General features: G+C 38.0%; 1 protein-coding gene across 1 annotated transcript in view; it reads left to right on the top strand.

The window, feature by feature from the left end:
- LOC123847554 (bifunctional heparan sulfate N-deacetylase/N-sulfotransferase 4) overlaps positions 1-17,951 on the top strand; it is a 266,149-nt gene that overhangs the window by 230,223 nt on the left and 17,975 nt on the right. Inside the window, exon 7 of the mRNA XM_045879396.1 lies at positions 14,031-14,127. Coding sequence (XP_045735352.1) covers positions 14,031-14,127 — 97 coding nt within the window. The remainder of the gene's footprint in view (positions 1-14,030; positions 14,128-17,951) is intronic.

Below are 17,951 nucleotides of genomic sequence, written 5' to 3'. Positions count from 1 at the left end.
CGCCAGTGATAAACCACGTTCATGAGACTGCAAATGGTTAAGTAGAGATAAAGTGCATAATACTGTCTGAGTTCCTTTCCCTTTCAGTTATCTCTTCTTTCCATATTCAGATTTATAATGATAAACAAAGCAGCTGTAAGCATTATCATCATGTTCTTTAAACAACATGAATTTAATTTTACAAAAAAACATATGAGCATAACCAGCACTAATTGTGTTGTAGCCCACTCATCACAGGCCTACAGAGTTAGGATAGATTAATATTATGTGTCTGTCATCGTTACATATTCTCAAAATTGAGGTACTTTTTTGTGTTTCAAAGCATGCCTTCTTATTTAGTGTATTTCACTTTTAAAAAGTACGTCAACTGTTATTTTTCTCTAGATTTTTAATTCACACTTTTTTATTACTACAAATAAAAATAAAACATGAAGAATGATGATCTTCACATCTATTTAGTTTCCTTTGGTTCTTTATGCAAATTTTCATTAGCACCAACTACCATGTCTATGAGACTGCTTTGTCACCTAATTAAAAAGTGCAATATGAGTATCTATCAATGGACAGCATGGTAAGAACAACACAGAATGTGTCTGTGCTCCCTTCACTGGAAGCTGCTTCTTTCAAAGCTGCTAAATGTGAGAATATATGCTGAGGACACACATGGAACTCTATCCCTTGAGTTTATCCTCCTCAGTGTAGTCCCGAGTGTGTAAGATTCTTAAAAGTATTCTCACGGGTTCCTGTTAATTCCTACCCCTTTTTGTTTGGGGAGAATAATTACTATGAAGCATGGAAGAATAGGATTTCCTTTTTTTTCTTTTTTTTTTTTTTAACTCTCATTATAGAAACCAAAACCACAACATAGAGGCATTTAGAAGGTCAGATTCTTGCACATTTGCTAATCGATGCTTTTAAGCTCTCAAGCTGTCAGGTTAGCTCAGCCTCAATCATCACTCAGTCACTCCAGACTCTCACTATCAACAAACATGCCAAGCATGATGTGGATTCCTGCTTGCCTGCGTGACCAAGGGAATGCTCAAAGAGCTGCAGGGTCTCTCTCTCTCTCTCCATGCCAGTATTGCCAGGATTAAAGAAGTAGGAAAGAAAATCACAGGGTGCTAACCTTGGGAGGTTAGCACCTTTGTTGACTCTGGCTGTGAAATCATCCAACTCCAGCTTACAGAGCATGAGCTGTAACGTCACATGTCATATGTCATATGTCACATGTCATATGTCACATCCGTGACATACACAAATCAGAAGTTCTAGTGACACACACACTGCAGATTCTATTACTATATGCCTGTTGAAGGAATAAATGAATTCTGACCCAGAGAATTATAGATTGTAAGAGTAGGAGAAAAAGTTAGGGACATCTAGCCCAATCTATTCAGTTTAGAGAAGACATAAGTGACACCCAGCGAGGTGAAATATCTTGTCCTAAGTCACTCGGATTACTGGGGACAGGTCAGGAGTAAAGCTCAGGTTCTCTTATTCCTACTCCAGTGTATTTCCGGCCACACCAAGATGGTGGTTTTACATTTAGAAAAATAAATCTACTTCTATCTTGGACTCTCTCTGTAGGATGGTTTCAGGCATACATTGTTACTTTAGAAGAATCTGGTGGTGTATTCGGTGTGAATTTATTTGACCTATACTTTTGAAGTACCTACGTAATAGAAAGGTCTTTGCTTTCACAGAACTTACAAACCAGAATAGCTCCTGGTTATGTGAACAAAATGACATTATGAATTTGTTTTCATATTTATTCCTCTCTCTTCCACTCTAGTCCTTATTTATGACTATATTATTGCATTTACTGTATGGTCTTGCAGAGGCTTATGCCTGTCATACACCAGCTCACGCAGACCTTAAGGGGTAAGACTAGGTTTATACATGTTTGTAACCTAGAGCCTAGCATGGTACCATAGCTGCCGTCATTACAATGTCATGAATGAATAAGCCAAAGCAGAGGTGGGTGCCTGTGCACAGAGAACAGTCAAAGTGGCACACTTGTTTCTTAGAGAACAGTAGGGATCCAATGGGAAATAACCTTGAAAAGCACATACAAGGCAGCTGGGAAAACTTTGAAAGCTACCAGAGTCGTCTGGATTTGATAGGCAACAAGGAACCTATATGTGTAGGTTCTGAAGATGAGAGTAAAGTAATTAAAAAAAAAAAAAAAAAAGGTTGGCCAATAAAGATTATACCAAAAGTCTTTTTGCAGGACAGGTAAGAACAGGGAGGTACTAAAGTTAGGACAGTAATGTAGCCATGAGAGAGGGAAACCCCAAGTAGCTTCATGGTTGGGAAAAAAGTGAGACCTTTAAAGAAGTGTGGCAGAAATTGTTTGTGGGGGAGACACTGAGATGAAAGGAAAACTGATCTGCAAGTAATCACTCCACAGCTGGGGAAACAAGAGTTCGATAATACCATAATTTACATTTCCATTTATTCATCCTTTAGCCCCTTCCAGTGAAATAGACAGAATAGTTCCTCCTCACTTCATAGATGGTACAGCAGAGGAATAGACATCATTACCATCTTACGTATTTTTTCCTAATCATAGTTTGAATTTATGTATTTGTTACATTTATCTTCCTAATTCTAGTATTCTAAATTCTAGTATTCTAAATTCTATTCTAAATACTAGTAAGACTAGTATTTAAACCTTTCAGGAATGCTTCCCAAATATGTAGATAATTTCTCATGATTTTAATTTTTTTAAGGTTTTTTTTTTTATTATTCTTTGAGAAAGAGAGAGAGGGACAGAGCGAGAGAGAACATGAACACAAGGGGTGGAGCAGAGGGAGAGGGAGAAGCAGACTCCCCCTGAGCAGGGAGCCCCATGAGGATGCACGAGGCTCGATCCCAGGACCCTGGGATCCTGACCTGAGTCTAAGGCAGATGCTTAACTGACTGAGCCACACAGGGGCCCCTAACTTTTTTTAATTTACACTGAAACACTTCCCTACTTGGTTATACAAGGCTGTCAGACATTCTGACATCCAGAAATGGTGACATAAGTCATGGATTTTCCCTTTCCTGTCAATTTGTTGCAAATATGATCTTGTCAAGTGTCAAATTCCCCACACAACTTACTGAGGTTTAGTAATAGAAAAACTACTTGCAGATAGTGCCATAAAAAATAAAATATAAAATAAAATAAAATAAAATAAAATGTTATACATACTTCCATCCTTTCTGAATCAAAATCATCATAAAACATGGATTTTTCAGAACTAATCCAAATATAACAACGAAAAAAACCTGAATTTTTTTGCATGTGTGCCCTACAGATATGTCTGATTACTGTGAGTGAATATGCTATAGTAGATCAACCTATTAATAAGAGTTTTAAAATACAGTTTTTCTTAATTGAGTTTGCTATCTAGATTCTCTGACAGGATATTCATAAAACCATAAATAATAATATAAGGTACTATCTGCAGGAATGTGAAGTCATCTGTTTGAATGAACTCAGAGCTTCAGAGTAAACCTGTCATCTCCTGGGGTCAGTTTTACTCTGAGACTATTTCATGGGAAAATGCCAACAGTATCAATTTACTTAAATCAATATGGGTATAATATGGTGACAAGTGCATAGATGTTTAAGGTAGATCAAAGGTCCTTTGTGCTTAAAGCAGCTTTTCATGGAGCTGTTACCCCAGACGCATACAGAACCACAGGCTCTTTTCTACCCACTCCCACCTCGGAAGTGGGTATTTCTGCTTCTCTGTATTCAGACCACTTTAGGAGGCAAGTTTGAGAAAGAATCAGACTATTAAGTGCTACAGGAGCTCTGTGGAGAGAGCATTCATTATAAATCAGTGCACTCAGAAAGGAAAGGCTTTTCAAAGGAGTTGATGGACTAGCTTGAGTTTTATATAGCATGCAGGGTGGAGTCAAGCTTTGTAAAGATGGTGTGTGTCTCCAAGTTTCTCCAAAAGGAATTGCTGGTTGAAATACTGAGAATAGACATCCATGGCCTATTAAAATTCCTCATCAGTGTATGTGGATTGTATTAGGCTTAAATGACATTGAGAGACAAAAAATTGAAAGTCACCCGCTTGTGTAAAACAGATTGGAAAAGGATTTTGTTTTAAAGACAGGTACATGGCAAAACTCGGTAAGAAGAACTTTTGAAACAACACAACCAGATAGGGAGGAAGAAGTATAATGTTAAAAGAAAAACAAACACACCTTTCGTAGCATTCTTCTTTAAACAGTGCGGTCTGAACAGCAGAAGGTGAGCAGAGAGGAAATGAAGAGGAAACCAATAACCTCTGAAACGTTCATAATCAACAGAATAATCCTACCATGAGCACTGGGTGTTTTTAAGGTTCCAGTTAAGTCTAGGTATGTCCCAGGTATCTGCAACAGGCACATGACTTGAGAGCGGGTAATCAATCTAACTGATGATTCCATGGCGTCCTTGTCAGTGAAGGATGTGGAGAAGCAATGAGCAAAGCAGATTCTTAGTAGAGAAAAGGCAACATAGGTAGGAATAACTAGATCTAACGAGAACAAAAGTTGTTTTCATGTATATATTTCATGTATTCATAAAAATATGAATTTCAGGATAAGGTAAGTAGTGTGATTTTTTTTTTTTTAAATACGTATTTTTAGGGCGCCTGGGTGGCTCAGTCATTAAGCGTCTGCCTTCGGCTCAGGTCATGATCCCGGGGTCCTGGGATCGAGTCCCACATTGGGCTCCCTGTTCGGCGGGAGGCCTGCTACTCCCTCTCCCAGTCCCCCTGCTTGTGTTCCTGCTCTCGCTGTCTCTCTCTCTGTCAAATAAATAAATAAAATCTTTAAAAAATAAAAAATAAATACATATTTTTAGCTTGGTTATGAATTTGAAATTTTTACTTAATTGGAGAGGAAAAATCTGGGTTTTCATCAGAATTTACTCCCCTTTCTAAGCCTGGCCCATCACCTCAGAGAATCTTCTCTCCACCTCTTTTATGCCTACTTAAAAGCAAATCATCCTCACCTCATCATATAGTCCATGTATGAAACCACCTGCGTCCCCTTTACCTGTGTGAGAACTGAGTTACCTGCATTTTTACTAGACTGGCACAGTAACCATACGCTGCTTAACAGCAATTTTAGCTAAAGTTTTTTTAAGTTTCAATATATCTATAGTGCTAGGTACTTAAAACAGTAAATTATTGTTTACAACAGTTTCAGATTCAGGGAACAATCAGATTAGAGAATGAAAAAAGATATAATTGCTTTGTAATTTTCTGACTTTTGAAATTAAAATAATAACAATGGAACAAAGTATGAAAGTGCAAACAAATGCTTAGCTTTTTCTTGGGAAGACTCTTTTGACCTTCAAAATCACTGCCAGACACTCTTTTTCCCTCTCTCATTCTCTCTTTCTCTTCCCTCCCTCTCTCTCTCTCTCTCTCTGTCTCTCTCTCTCTCTCTCTCTCTCACACACACACACACACACACACACACACACACACACACACACACGATATTTAGCTGCAGAGACAACCCGAGCTTTGGATTCCAAATTTGAAACTAACTTGCTGTGTGACCTTCGGTAAAACCTAAATAAAACACCTTGCATCTCAGCCTCCTCAGGTGTAAAGGAGGGATAATGATATCTGTCTTGCCAGGTTGCTTTGAGGATTAGAAATAATCTATGCCAAGCAAGTGCCTGGAATATAGAAGGTGATCAATAAAGGTCAGATATTATGTTAGCTGTTATTCAAATATTCAGACAATATAAGAAAAACCAGAGTAGGAAAAAATCTAAACAAACATTTTCAGAGTATAAAATAGGAAATGCAAACATCTTGTTAATAAAGTTACGATTAAGAGACACAAGGGGAAACATGCAGGAAAAGAGGTGAAAGAAGAAATACTGGGCATCTGGAAAGTCTTAAAATAGCATAACATAGAAGGAATGCAGTTATAAAGATAGGCAATCTGCCTAGACTGAGGTATACACATGCCACCACCTATAAAGTACATACAGGAAAAACCAAAGTAGTGTAGGTTGAACTGTTAGTAATAAAAGCATTTGGAACAAAAGGTATTATAACAGCATTCAGGGAATTTTATTTGATAGTTTACATCTATCAGTATAATTTCTTGGGAGAGCACAACTAGAAATAATTAGTGTCTTTATCTACCAGAACAGGGCATGTTTATTCATGTTCTGTATGTAAAAGAAAACTCTTTTCAAGTCTTATATAGCATTTGCCCATTTCTGTGAATGATTTATTTCACTGGTTTTGCGTGCAGAAATTTGAATGGCAAAGGCACATGTACTGTGATAAAGAAAATAAGTGGCCTAGTTGAACATAGAGAACCAGAAAGATCTCATGAAAGACACTTTCAGCAGTGGTGCTGAATAATTGATCAGTTTGCTCATTTACCTTTGCGAAGTATAAAGAAACCATTAGAGCAAATGAATTGAGCACCTAATCTGAGATTTGTTCTTCACTGGGATATGTGTGCGGAAACTTGGTAAGTGTAGGTCATGGGAACTGCCTTTCTATTGTTTAATATATAAAATACAATTGAAAACTAAAGTTCTTTACAAATGAAGCAGTTAAATAATATGAGGAAAATAATGTTTAAGATATAAAGTGATGACTTACGGAAATAGCAAAACGAGCTTCTGAGCCACCCTGAAAAACATCATTGGAGATTGCAAATATTTTATTTTTGTGGGAGTTTTGCAAGTAAAATGTCTACCCAGTTCATATTATGTTAGTTTTCAAGCATATATCAAAATCTGTCTATGCCTATTACTAAAGGTTTACTGTGTTTGTCTCAAGTCAGTTATTCAGTCATTCAACCCACATTTATCAAGCACCTTTCATCTATTAGACAAACAGAGGTCTTCTCTTCAGAGAACTTACTTCTAGTTGAGATAGAATTATTATAAACATAAATGTATTATATCATATATATGTAATTTAAAATTGCTATAAACACATACCTGAATAGAATCATTTCAGGTACTGAAATACAATGAAGAAAATATAACCAGCAGCTATCACAGAAAGACAGGAGTGGGAGAAATTGCTTTGGTTCTGGTCAGCAGGGAAGCCCTCTTGCATGGGGTGATATTTCAGTAGAGACCTGAGTGATGGCAAGTGCTAAAACAATAAAACAGATGAGTTGCAGGAGTGAGACAGCAAGCATATTCAAAAATAAATTGAGTTGGGATTATATAGGGGTCTTTGGGTCTGGTAGGGCAATCTATATTCTGAAGTTTGCCTGAAGAAACACTAAGCTATTTCCCTATCAAATAAGTCATACGTCCCAGAAATCCAGTCACCAAACTGTGAATTTGTCCTGAGAAGGGGCAGCCACCCCAGGTGCTAGAGTTCTGACAGTGGACCAGGAAGTCTGCTCTCAGGAAGGATATCTATCATAAACCAGTCCATCAGCAACTGTAACTTCTTTCTTTTGCTTCAACTGACTAATCTGGACAAAGGGGGAAAAAAAAAAAAAAAGGTTACCCTGGGATCACATAATAATTACTCTCTTTTATAGAGAACAATTTAATCATTTTAAATATATTAACTCCTTTAATATATAATAACTCCTCAATAACCATGTGAGGTAGATACCATCAATCATTATTTTCTTGATAAGGAAACTGAGCCCAGAGAATTTAGGAAAATTCCATAAGACACAGGCAGTCTCCCTCCTGAGGTCACACTCTTAACAACTGGACTATGCCACCCCTCTAAAATAAAAAGGAAAGTTTATGGGACATATTAGCTTACACTAGAATAATTGGTGAAATTTTGATTAGATTGGTAAAAAAAGGAAATAAGAGCATTCCATAGAAAAATAAATTGTTCAAATAAACTTCAAAGAATCAGGTGCAAATATGAGTTTATCTATAATAGTGAATACAGATTAACTGAAACATCAGATTGGTTTTGGCAAAGGAAAACTTTTTTTTTTTTGTCTTTTTAATTGAAGTATAGTTGACACAATGTTTCATTAATTTCAGGTATACAGCATAATGAGTCCACAAGTCTATACATTGTGCTAAGCTCACCACAAAGGTAGCTACTGTCATCATAGACTATTACAATACCGCCCACTATAGGGGCGCCTGGGTGGCTCAGTCGTTAAGCGTCTGCCGTCGGCTCAGGTCATGATTCCGGGGTCCTGGGATCGAGCCCCGCATCGGACTCCCTGCTCTGTGGGAAGCCTGCTTCTCCCTCTCCCACTCCCCCTGCTTGTGTTCCCTCTCTCGCTGTGTCTCTCTCTGTCAAATAAAATCTTAAAAAAAAAAAAAAAAAAAAACCCAATACCGTTGACTATATTCCCTAGACTGTACCTTTTATTCCTGTTACTTAGTCATTCCATCACTGCAAGCCTGTACTTTTCGCTCCCTTTCACACAGTTTTCCCACTATTCCAGCCCTCTCTCCTCTGGCAACCATCGGTTCTTTCTCTGTATTTATGGGTCTGTTTCTGCTTTCTTGTTTGTTCACTTTTATTTTTTAGATTCCACATATAAGCAAAATCATATGGTATTTGTCTTTGTCTGACTTACTTCACTTAGCATAATACCCTCTAGGCCTATCCATGTTGTCACAAATGTCAAGATCTCATTCTTTCTTATGGCTGAGTAATATTCCATTGTATGTATATGCCACATATTCTCTATCCATTCATCTATCGAGGGTCCCTCAGGTTCTTTCCATATCTTGGTTACTTAAAAAATTCTGCAGTAGGGTGCCTGGGTGGCTCAGTTGGCTAAGCAACTGCCTTCGGCTCAGGTCATGATCCTGGAGTCCCAGGATCAAGTCCCGCATCGGGCTCCCTGCTCAGCAGGGAGTCTGCTTCTCCCTCTGACCCTTCCCCCTCTCATGTGCTCTCTTTCATTCCCTCTCTCAAATAAATAAATAAAATCTTAAAAAAATAAATAAATAAAAATAAAAATTCTGCAGTAAACATAGAGCTGCATGTATCTTTTCAAATTAGTGTTTTTGTTTTCTTTGGGTAAATATCCAAGGGTGGAGTTATTGGATCACACAGTATTTCTATTCTTACTTTTTTGAGGACCCTTTATACTGTTTTCTACAGTGGCTGAACCAATTTACATTACTGCCAACAGTGCCCGAGGGTTCCTTTTTCTCCATGTCCACACCAACACTTGTTATTTCTTGTCTTTGATTCCAGTCATTCTGACAGGTGTGAGGTGATATCTCACTGTGGCTTGATTTGCATTTCCCTGATGATGAGTGATGTTGAGCACCTTTTCATATATCTGTTGGTCACCTGTATGTCTTCTTTGGAAAAGTGTCTGTTCAGCCCCCTGCCCATTTTTTAATCAGATCTTTTTTTTTTTTTTTTTTGGTGTTGAGTTGTATAAGTTCTTTACATATTTTGAATATAAACCCATTATCATATATTTCATTTGCCTATGTCTTCTCCCATTCAGTAGGTTGCCTTTTCATTTATTGATGATTTCCTTTGCTGTGCAAACGTTTTTTATTTTGGTGTAGTCCTATTAATTTATTTTGGCTTTTGTTTCCCTTGCCTGAGAGGACATATCTAGGAAAATGTTGCTAAAGCCAAAGAGATTACTGCCTTTTCTCTTCTAGGAATTTTATGGTTTCAAGACTCATATTAGGTTCTTAATCCATTTTGAGTTTATTTTTGGGTATGGTGTTGGCAACTGTCACTTCAGAACAGGGCTACTCAAAGTGTGGTCCGTGGACGGGTTTGAATTGTTTGTTATTGATTTGCCATGAGATAGGAAGTTTGTGCCATCATATGAGCCAACTATATCACTGAGCATGCTGGCTGCTTCAGGTGGAATTTTGCTTTTTTTTTTTCTTATAGCAGGATGTTCTTATTGAAGTAAGTAGTTCAGTAATTCACATGCTGACACAGGTTCTTTACCTTCTCACAGACAAGTGCTCTGAAACACCTTGAGTTAGAGTACAGGCAATGTTGCTATCATGATGACATTCCAAACAGTAAATGGACTAAATAAAATAGACACGTATTTCTCACTCACACAACTGTCTAAAAACGGGCAGGCCATTTAGGAGAGTTAGACAGCTCTCTTCCACATGGCCATCCAGGGCCCCCGGTTGGCAGCGGTTAAACATCTCTGAGTCCAAGGCACCTGCTGTAATTGTATCCATTTTACAGCCAGCAGTCAGTCAGAAAGGGGAAATCCAGGGAGAGTGGTTTTATCCTTAAGAAGATAATTGACGTCATTTTGGCTTTCTCTCCTTTGGACTGAAATGATTCATATGAAGAAAGTTTGATTCAAAAGAGTGAGTGAAATACAGTCTCTAGCTGGAAACTTACAGACTACGCAAAATAGGGAATGTTCTATAACTGAAGGAAGAAAAGGAGACTAGAAAGATTACCCTTGTCTGCCATAGTGAAAATTATGGCTAGAGAGTTAAACTGAAGCTAGACTATTGAGTATTTGAGATTAAATACCAGATAAAATGATGGCAGAAAGACACTGGTAAAAATAAAATAAAATTTCAATTATTATGCAAAATAAATTTAAAAATGTGAAGTTTATTGGCTTGTAATTAACTCCTTTTATCACAGTTTCTACAGATGAATTCATAGAAAAACCCAAGATATATAGCCTAACTTTTTCCAAGGTGAATTCTCACATAGTGCAGTTGTCTTTATATATCACTGGTCTTTTTATATTGCACTCCACTCTTGTTCCAATGGAAGCTGGGGATGGAAAATATGTTAGGATCAAGTCTGAGATAAGAAATTTGGTTCCAAATGATTTATTGAAGAGATGCTCTCAAGAAAAACCTATAAGGGGAAAAAGTGAAACAGGAAAGAGAAGTGGAAACAGTTTCTGTGAGTAGAGAAGGCAAAGTCATACTCTGAATATGTGTGAGCGGGGCTCAGGATGAATCAGTGCCCTTTTCAAAATGGAAATGTCCAATATAATCAATTTTCTACTAAGTGGTAGGCTAGTGCTATTTCTGGGATTTAGAACTGGTCTTTGTCACTGACAAGTCAGATATTCAACAGTGGCTATAACTAGAGCAGACTTAGGAGAAGGAGGCCCATGAATGGCCTCCATCTTGCTATTATGGCTACTCCATTACTTCAGCAATGGGTTGGCTAAAGACAGAGGTTAGGTGGTATGTGGGAATATTGGGAACTGGCTGAATCATTCTGTCCACTTGGTTGTTTAGTGCTTCTACACTGAATACCCTCAGGTGTACATTAATGTGTAGTACAAGTTCCTCACACTTTTTGATCACTATCATGCGTTCATCCACATGCCTTTTTCCTAGAACTTATTAGCCCTAATATTTTCATGCTGCCCCTTTTAGTCCCTTGGCTAATCCATTCACCACTGCCTATTCATCTGCTATATTCTTACACTGCCCTATTAGTCTATCCACAAAAAAGTAGATGACCAGGAACATTGCCCAGAACTCTGTTCACTGGAAGTTTTCCCTTAACTACTGGTTTTTAGGAACCTCTCTGAATGGGGCTGTGGTGCAACAGCAGTCTATCTTAGCCCTCTGCCAACATACGACTCAACCTATCTACAAACCAAGCTTGAGTTTCCCCCCTTCATCAGCAGATTGTAGGGGGCCTTCAGTGAAACTGTAGGAATGAGCTGATATAGAGATATTGGTGAACAGTGATAGTTGACAGAAGGGTCTGGGCCACTCATTTATAAGGTTACTTGTAGCCTTTGGATCTGCTTGAGACCAATCCCAGACATACCACTCCCGCCTTACAATGAACTGCTACTGGGTACAACCCAATATTCAGCTTATGATGACCACTTACGGCCACACAATCACTTTGAAACTTCATGGCAAACACTATCTCTTCTAGGGCTCTGTAGCATACAGGAGTAGATACCAGTTGGGATGGTCCGCTGCAAATGGCACACCTGCTGCAGAACCTTGGGGGTGTACTTCGTGCTTCTCCTCCGGGGCTTGACCAAAACTCTATTTGCCATCCTTTTATACCACAGATGCCGAAGTACCATAGGTCTGCCCAGATGTGAGCCAAGTGGGAGGGCTGCTTTTGCCTCAGTCTTATCTTTTGCAGGACTCTTTCTTGTTCTGGGTTCCACTCAAAACTAGCAATTTTATGCATCACCCTGTCAATGACTCCGAGCAGTATTCCCTAGTGCAGTAAAATGCTGCTTCCTAAACCCAAAGAAGCCTATCAAGCCCTGTGCTTCTTTCTTAGTAGTAGGAGTTGCAAAGAACAAGAACAGACCTTTGCTTTGGTGGGGATGTCTGGGCATGGTCCAGACCACTGGACCTTGAAGAACCACCAAAGGTGGTAGGCTCCTGAAACTCTGCTGGCTTTTCTTTCACCCTCTGGAGTGCATGTGTCTTTCCAAGGCAGCCAGAATACTTGACACCTGTTACCTACAATTAACATCACATCATTAGTATAGTAAACCAATGTTAAGTTCTGTGGAATGTCAAGATGATCTAGGCCCTTTCAGTCTATATAATGACCCTGAGGAAAAGCAGCTTTGAATATGATTTTTGAGAAAAATATTAAAATATTATTTTGAGAAAAAATATATTTACATAATATTTTTCTCTTCCCTTAGTGCTTTTTGTCATCTTAAAAGAAAAAGGCTTCAAAGCAAGAAGGGAGGAGACTAGACAAATTAAGTAATGAGAATTCAAATAAACTAGAGGGTTTAATTTGGCATTCTTTAATTGAACTTTGGAAGTTCAACTGTGGTAAGCATTTCTTGATGGATCTCCTATTTTTAATTAGACAAATTTATATTCTGTGCTGGAATGCAATGTTGACACTTTTGACCATTTTGCCAAATACAAGTGCTGCAAAATCATAGACTTCTCAACATTGCATATTTTTCCCCAGTTAAAAATGTAGTGGTCTATAGAGAAGAGTGCATTGAAAGTATCAACATTTTCAAATTTATTAATCATGAATGGAACTTTGAAAGAGATTGCAGGCAGTTTTATGGAAAAGTAAAACATAATAGGATCATACTGAAAACATTCTTTAGTAGAACTTTGCTGATGTGGTATTAGAAAAAGATGTGACTAAAGAACTGATTAAAGTACATAAATATGAAACATAAATGATTAGTCATCATATGTCATTTTTAATATTTGGATAATAAAAATAAAATTATAATTGTTTTAATGCCTAACATATGGTTTTAGACAGAATTTTATGAAAATGATTTTAATATATTATTTAGATTAACTATTAATAAAATCAACTTGTCAGTCAATAAGTATTTTAAAAATTGTACTATTTTCATTTAATGGCCCTTTTAATTCTCAAAAGTGTCATGATTTAGATAATAAATGTGGGTCACTTAAATGAAATGGAAGGAGAATGGAACAGGAGAAGGTTGAGATGGAGATAAAATTGGACCTGTGGATATGTTGGATCTGGCATTTCCTCACCACATCTATACAGCAATTATACAAATGCAATTTAAAAATAGGTTAAGAGCTCAGGATGGAGGTATAGGCTGGAAATGCTTATCTACTTGCCATCAGCTTATAAGGAATAGCCAAACATTAGGATTTGCTGGATCAGCACAGAACAGTGCATAGTGTAAAAAGGAAGGGAAAAGTTGGCCAAGTGTGGAGTTCAAGGATGGCCCTTCAGCCTCTAGGGAAAAAGAAATAGGAAAGATTAGGGCAGAGCTCAGATATCTGAGAAACTATGGTCAAATGAAGTTAAGTGAAGGCTCAGATATACAGACATGAAATGTAAGTCCAGAGATGGAGTGGAATCCCAGCACTTAGAACCTGGTCAAGTTGCAGAAGAGGATAACAGCAAGATCAACTTGATGCTGAGTTCTAGCCTTGGGGCTAGAAAAGGAAGGAAGGTGCCATTGTATAAGGAAACAGTTTGGAAATCAGAGAACCAGAACCAGAACAGGGTCTAACTCCTAGTTCTAGGGTATCAGGCAAGATTTTGATCCTGTCCTTTGAACAATTTTTACATTACACAGCCAGAGGTTCATTACACAATAAGATTTATTATTCTTCCTTCCTGCAGAATCCATGCGATGATAAACGGCACAAAGACATTTGGTCCAGAGAGAAAACTTGTGACCACTTGCCAAAATTCCTTGTCATCGGGCCACAAAAAACAGGTAGGAATAGCCAACTGTGCTGTCTGATTCTTTTTCTTTTTTTTTTTCTTTTTTTTTTCCTTTTTGTCATGAAACACACTGTCATACAGTATAGTTGGATTAGGTCTCACTTTGTGAGATATCTAGATATCCATCCAAGTTCATTATTTGAATTGTTCTTCATCCCTGTGGATCATCCTTATGCTATGATCCTCAAAGGGACCCTAAGGCTGCCTATTAATTAGACTTAAGGACAAAATTTTAACTATAGATTTTAAAGCTGTTCAACAGATGTCCAGTTTTTGACAGCTTTGTGTTAATGTACCACAGTTGCAGTGTCTGATTTTTAATCCCTACTTTTTTGTAGCTTTGCCTTAATTATCTCCTAAATTAAGTTATAAAGCAAGCACTTGGCTTGATTTAAACTAATTTGCACTGTATATCAGCCTTGAATTGATTTTTTTCAGAGCTATTGCCATTATTACTTTCAAATATTCCACATGTGTGATTTGTTTTTTAAAAATAATTATTAAGTATAAATATGGTTTGGACTTATTTCCTGATACACCTGAGGTTCATCAGGCATTTTTCCCTTAGTGTTTTCTCATATGCTGAAGGACAAGTGTATAAGACTGCAGTAAAAGGAGTGAAAGTATTTCACCAATGAGATAACACTTTCAATTAGAATATTTTATACTTTCTTCAGCATGTGACAGTTTTATACACTTTGCTCATGTTCTGATTAATTAAAGTTTTTATTGAGTTGCTGTATTTTGAATTCACTACTTTGACCAGAAGCATTTTTATCAGTGAGTGCACAAACCATAACACAAAACAAACAGTCACAATAAATAAGCCTGGCCCAGATGAAGATATTTGTAATACAAGCAAGTAGATCATTTTAAATGTTGTGGGCAAAATTTCCAGACTATTAGATATTGGTTGTTGAAATCTTTTCTTCCTTCAGGAATATAAATTGTATTACAACAGTAAGTTACACATGTGCAGGGAGGGGGAAAAAATCAGCACGTATTTTCAGATATATCACTTGTGTTGTTGTTGTTTAAAATGTGCATTAATTTTCTACCAACTCTCTTATAGCAGTGCTAACTCTGGAAAGACTACTAAAGAAAGAAAACATTCTTGTGTTGTAAAATTATGCTAAAAATTTAATTTAAAGTCATATCTTTTATCATTTGTCATTGAATATTATTACTTCTTAGTTCTGCTAGAAAACTACAGGTTAGTAAGTATAAATCTAGTTTTCCTCCTTGTTGTTTGTATTTATAAAGACAATAACTTACACCTTTAGATTTTAATATTTGACCTACCAGTATGAAAATAACCGAGTTTTCAGCGGCTTTTGGCATCCCCAAGGCAAACAAACAAACAAACAAGTTAAAATAAAGGAATTGGATGATAATAATATTTTATATGCTGTGCAAATGCTATTCTAATGTGAAAACGGTTGTGATAATTCTTAAAATCTGTTCAATCATAGAAGTCTAAAGTCTTCTTTTGTTCTCCTTATTGCTTTAGTTGGCAAAATTCCCACTGCTGTCAGAGCTGTAAATTTCCTGGACACAGCAATTGCTAAGAATCTGGTCTTCAAAGCGAAGTTGTCTTTAAACAACTTAAACATGGCCTACACATCCTTTGCAATAAACATGAGATATAAAAGTAGTCCTCAAAGCCCTATTTTCTCAATTGTTGTGAGGTGCGAATGGAAGGAACCGCTGTCCCACTTCTCCATTGCTGAATCCTGGAAGGAATTCCTGTCAGCTGATAGTGGGGCAGTGAATGAGGCCAGGCAGAGAGCAGGGTAGGCCTGGGTTTATGGCACTCAAAGCTTAAATCTAAGTCCTACTAGGATCCTTAGGACAGGTAGGCATCTTTCATGATTCCAGGTCAAATTTTGATATTACCAGGTTAGGAGGGGATTTCCAAAAGGGTTAAATTTAGCACAATAATTCTTTTTTCTTTTTTTTTTTAAGATTTTATCTATTTATTTGAGAGAGAGAGAGAGAGTGCAAGCGGGGAGAGGGGCAGAGGGTGAGGGAGAGAGGCAGAGGGTGAGGGAGAGAGAGAAGCAGACTCCCCACTGAACTCAATCCCAGGACCCCAGATCAGGACCTGAGCTGAAGGCAGACGATTCACTGACTGAGCCACCCAGGCACCCTAGCACAATAATACTAAAAGCATAACTTGTTGGCCTTACCTCTCTCAGAAAATCAGTGTCCCCATTGTCAATATTATTTTCTCATGATTTGATTGGCTTACTCTGGTAAAACTAAAAACAAGATTGTATATAAGATAGAATGCAGTTTCTCTGAGAGTACTGTCAGGGATGAGGTCTTTTTTACTTCTTCCACAAAATATTTATATCAAAGGCATTGGATAAAAACAAATGTCAGTAATAGATGAAAATACAGGTGTTAATAAAATAAATACACATTTTTGGGCAGTGGGCCCAGGTTCTATGACTGATTATATGAATGTCAAGCCACATACCTACTGTCCCCAATTGAAAGGGCTTTCTCCTTCCTGTCCTTTCTCCCTCCTCCTCCTCCTCGAAGTCCCTCCTGCTCTCGGTGGCATGAAGGTGCTGTGCCTTTGACTTTATATAACTCTGGGGAGATCTGGTATAAATCTGTGACCATCAGGGTGATTAAACATGTGTACGTGCTACTGAGTGAGATTATAAAGTATTTATTTTGCGATATTCAGCAATAATTCAAAAATATCCCTTTATCTGTACCCTGGATCCATCCAGTCTCAACATCTCAGGGATATTAAACTATCAATATTCTCAGCTCTCTTGTGTGTCTCAAATCTCGCTCTCTCGCTCTCTCTCTCTTTCTCACACATGTGCACACATGCACACACACACACCATTCCCATCATCAGTTAAACATTTTTATGTAGGTCCTATCCTAGAAGGTATATAGAAAGAACCCTTCTGAATTCCCTGCTCCCTTCCAAATACTACTATACAGTACTCTAATTTATTTCTTCTCCCTGGAACATTTTCTTTTTTAAGATTTTATTTATTTATTTGACAGACAGAGACACACAGCGAGAGACGGAACACAAGCAGGGGGCTGGGAGAGGGAGAAGCGGGCTTCCCGCCCAGCAGGGAGCCCGATGCGGGGCTCGATCCCAGGACCCTGGGATCATGACCTGAGCCGAAGGCAGATGCTTAATGACTGAGCCACCCAGGCACCCCTCCCTGGAACATTTTTGTTCCTCCTCTCATAGTTTTTCCTTTTTGAACTGTTATTTTCAGGAGCATTTCAGATCAGTTCTTGAGGACTCCATTGCTCCTCATAATTTTATGTCTGTGTTTTTCAGTGTGTCTGAGACAGTTCTGCCTGGTCCTTTGGGCCTCTAATTCAGTTCCTAACTAGTTCTGACTCCTTTAATTTTTAAATTGAGTTTATATGATTTGATTCCATTTTTGCTAATTTTCATTTTATCTTTTTTAAGATTTTATTTATTTATTTGAGAGAGAGAGAGAGAACACAAACAAGGTGAGGGGCAGAGGGAGAAGCAGCCTCCCTGCTGAGCAGAGAGCCCGATGTGGGGCTCGATCCTAGTACTCCCGGATCATGACCTGAGCCTAAGGCAGATGCTTAACCTACTGAGCCACCCAGGCGCCCCTATTTTTGTTAATTTTTAAAAGTTGTTTTGGGGCGCCTGGGTGGCTCAGTCGGTTAAGCGTCTGACTCTTGGTTTTGGCTCAGGTCATGATCTCAGAGTCCTGAGATGGAGCCCTAGGTGGGTTCTGCACTCAGGGTGGGAATCTGCTTGAGATTCTCTCTCCCTCTTCCTCTGCCCCTACCCCT

Source organism: Mirounga angustirostris, unplaced genomic scaffold (genome assembly GCF_029215605.1).
Source record: "Mirounga angustirostris isolate CCGP_5_RB_7025 unplaced genomic scaffold, mMirAng1.0.hap1 SCAF_2, whole genome shotgun sequence".
NCBI lineage: Eukaryota > Metazoa > Chordata > Mammalia > Carnivora > Phocidae > Mirounga > Mirounga angustirostris.
The sequence above is the reverse complement of the archived record's forward strand: the minus strand, read 5'-3'. Positions and strand labels throughout refer to the sequence as shown.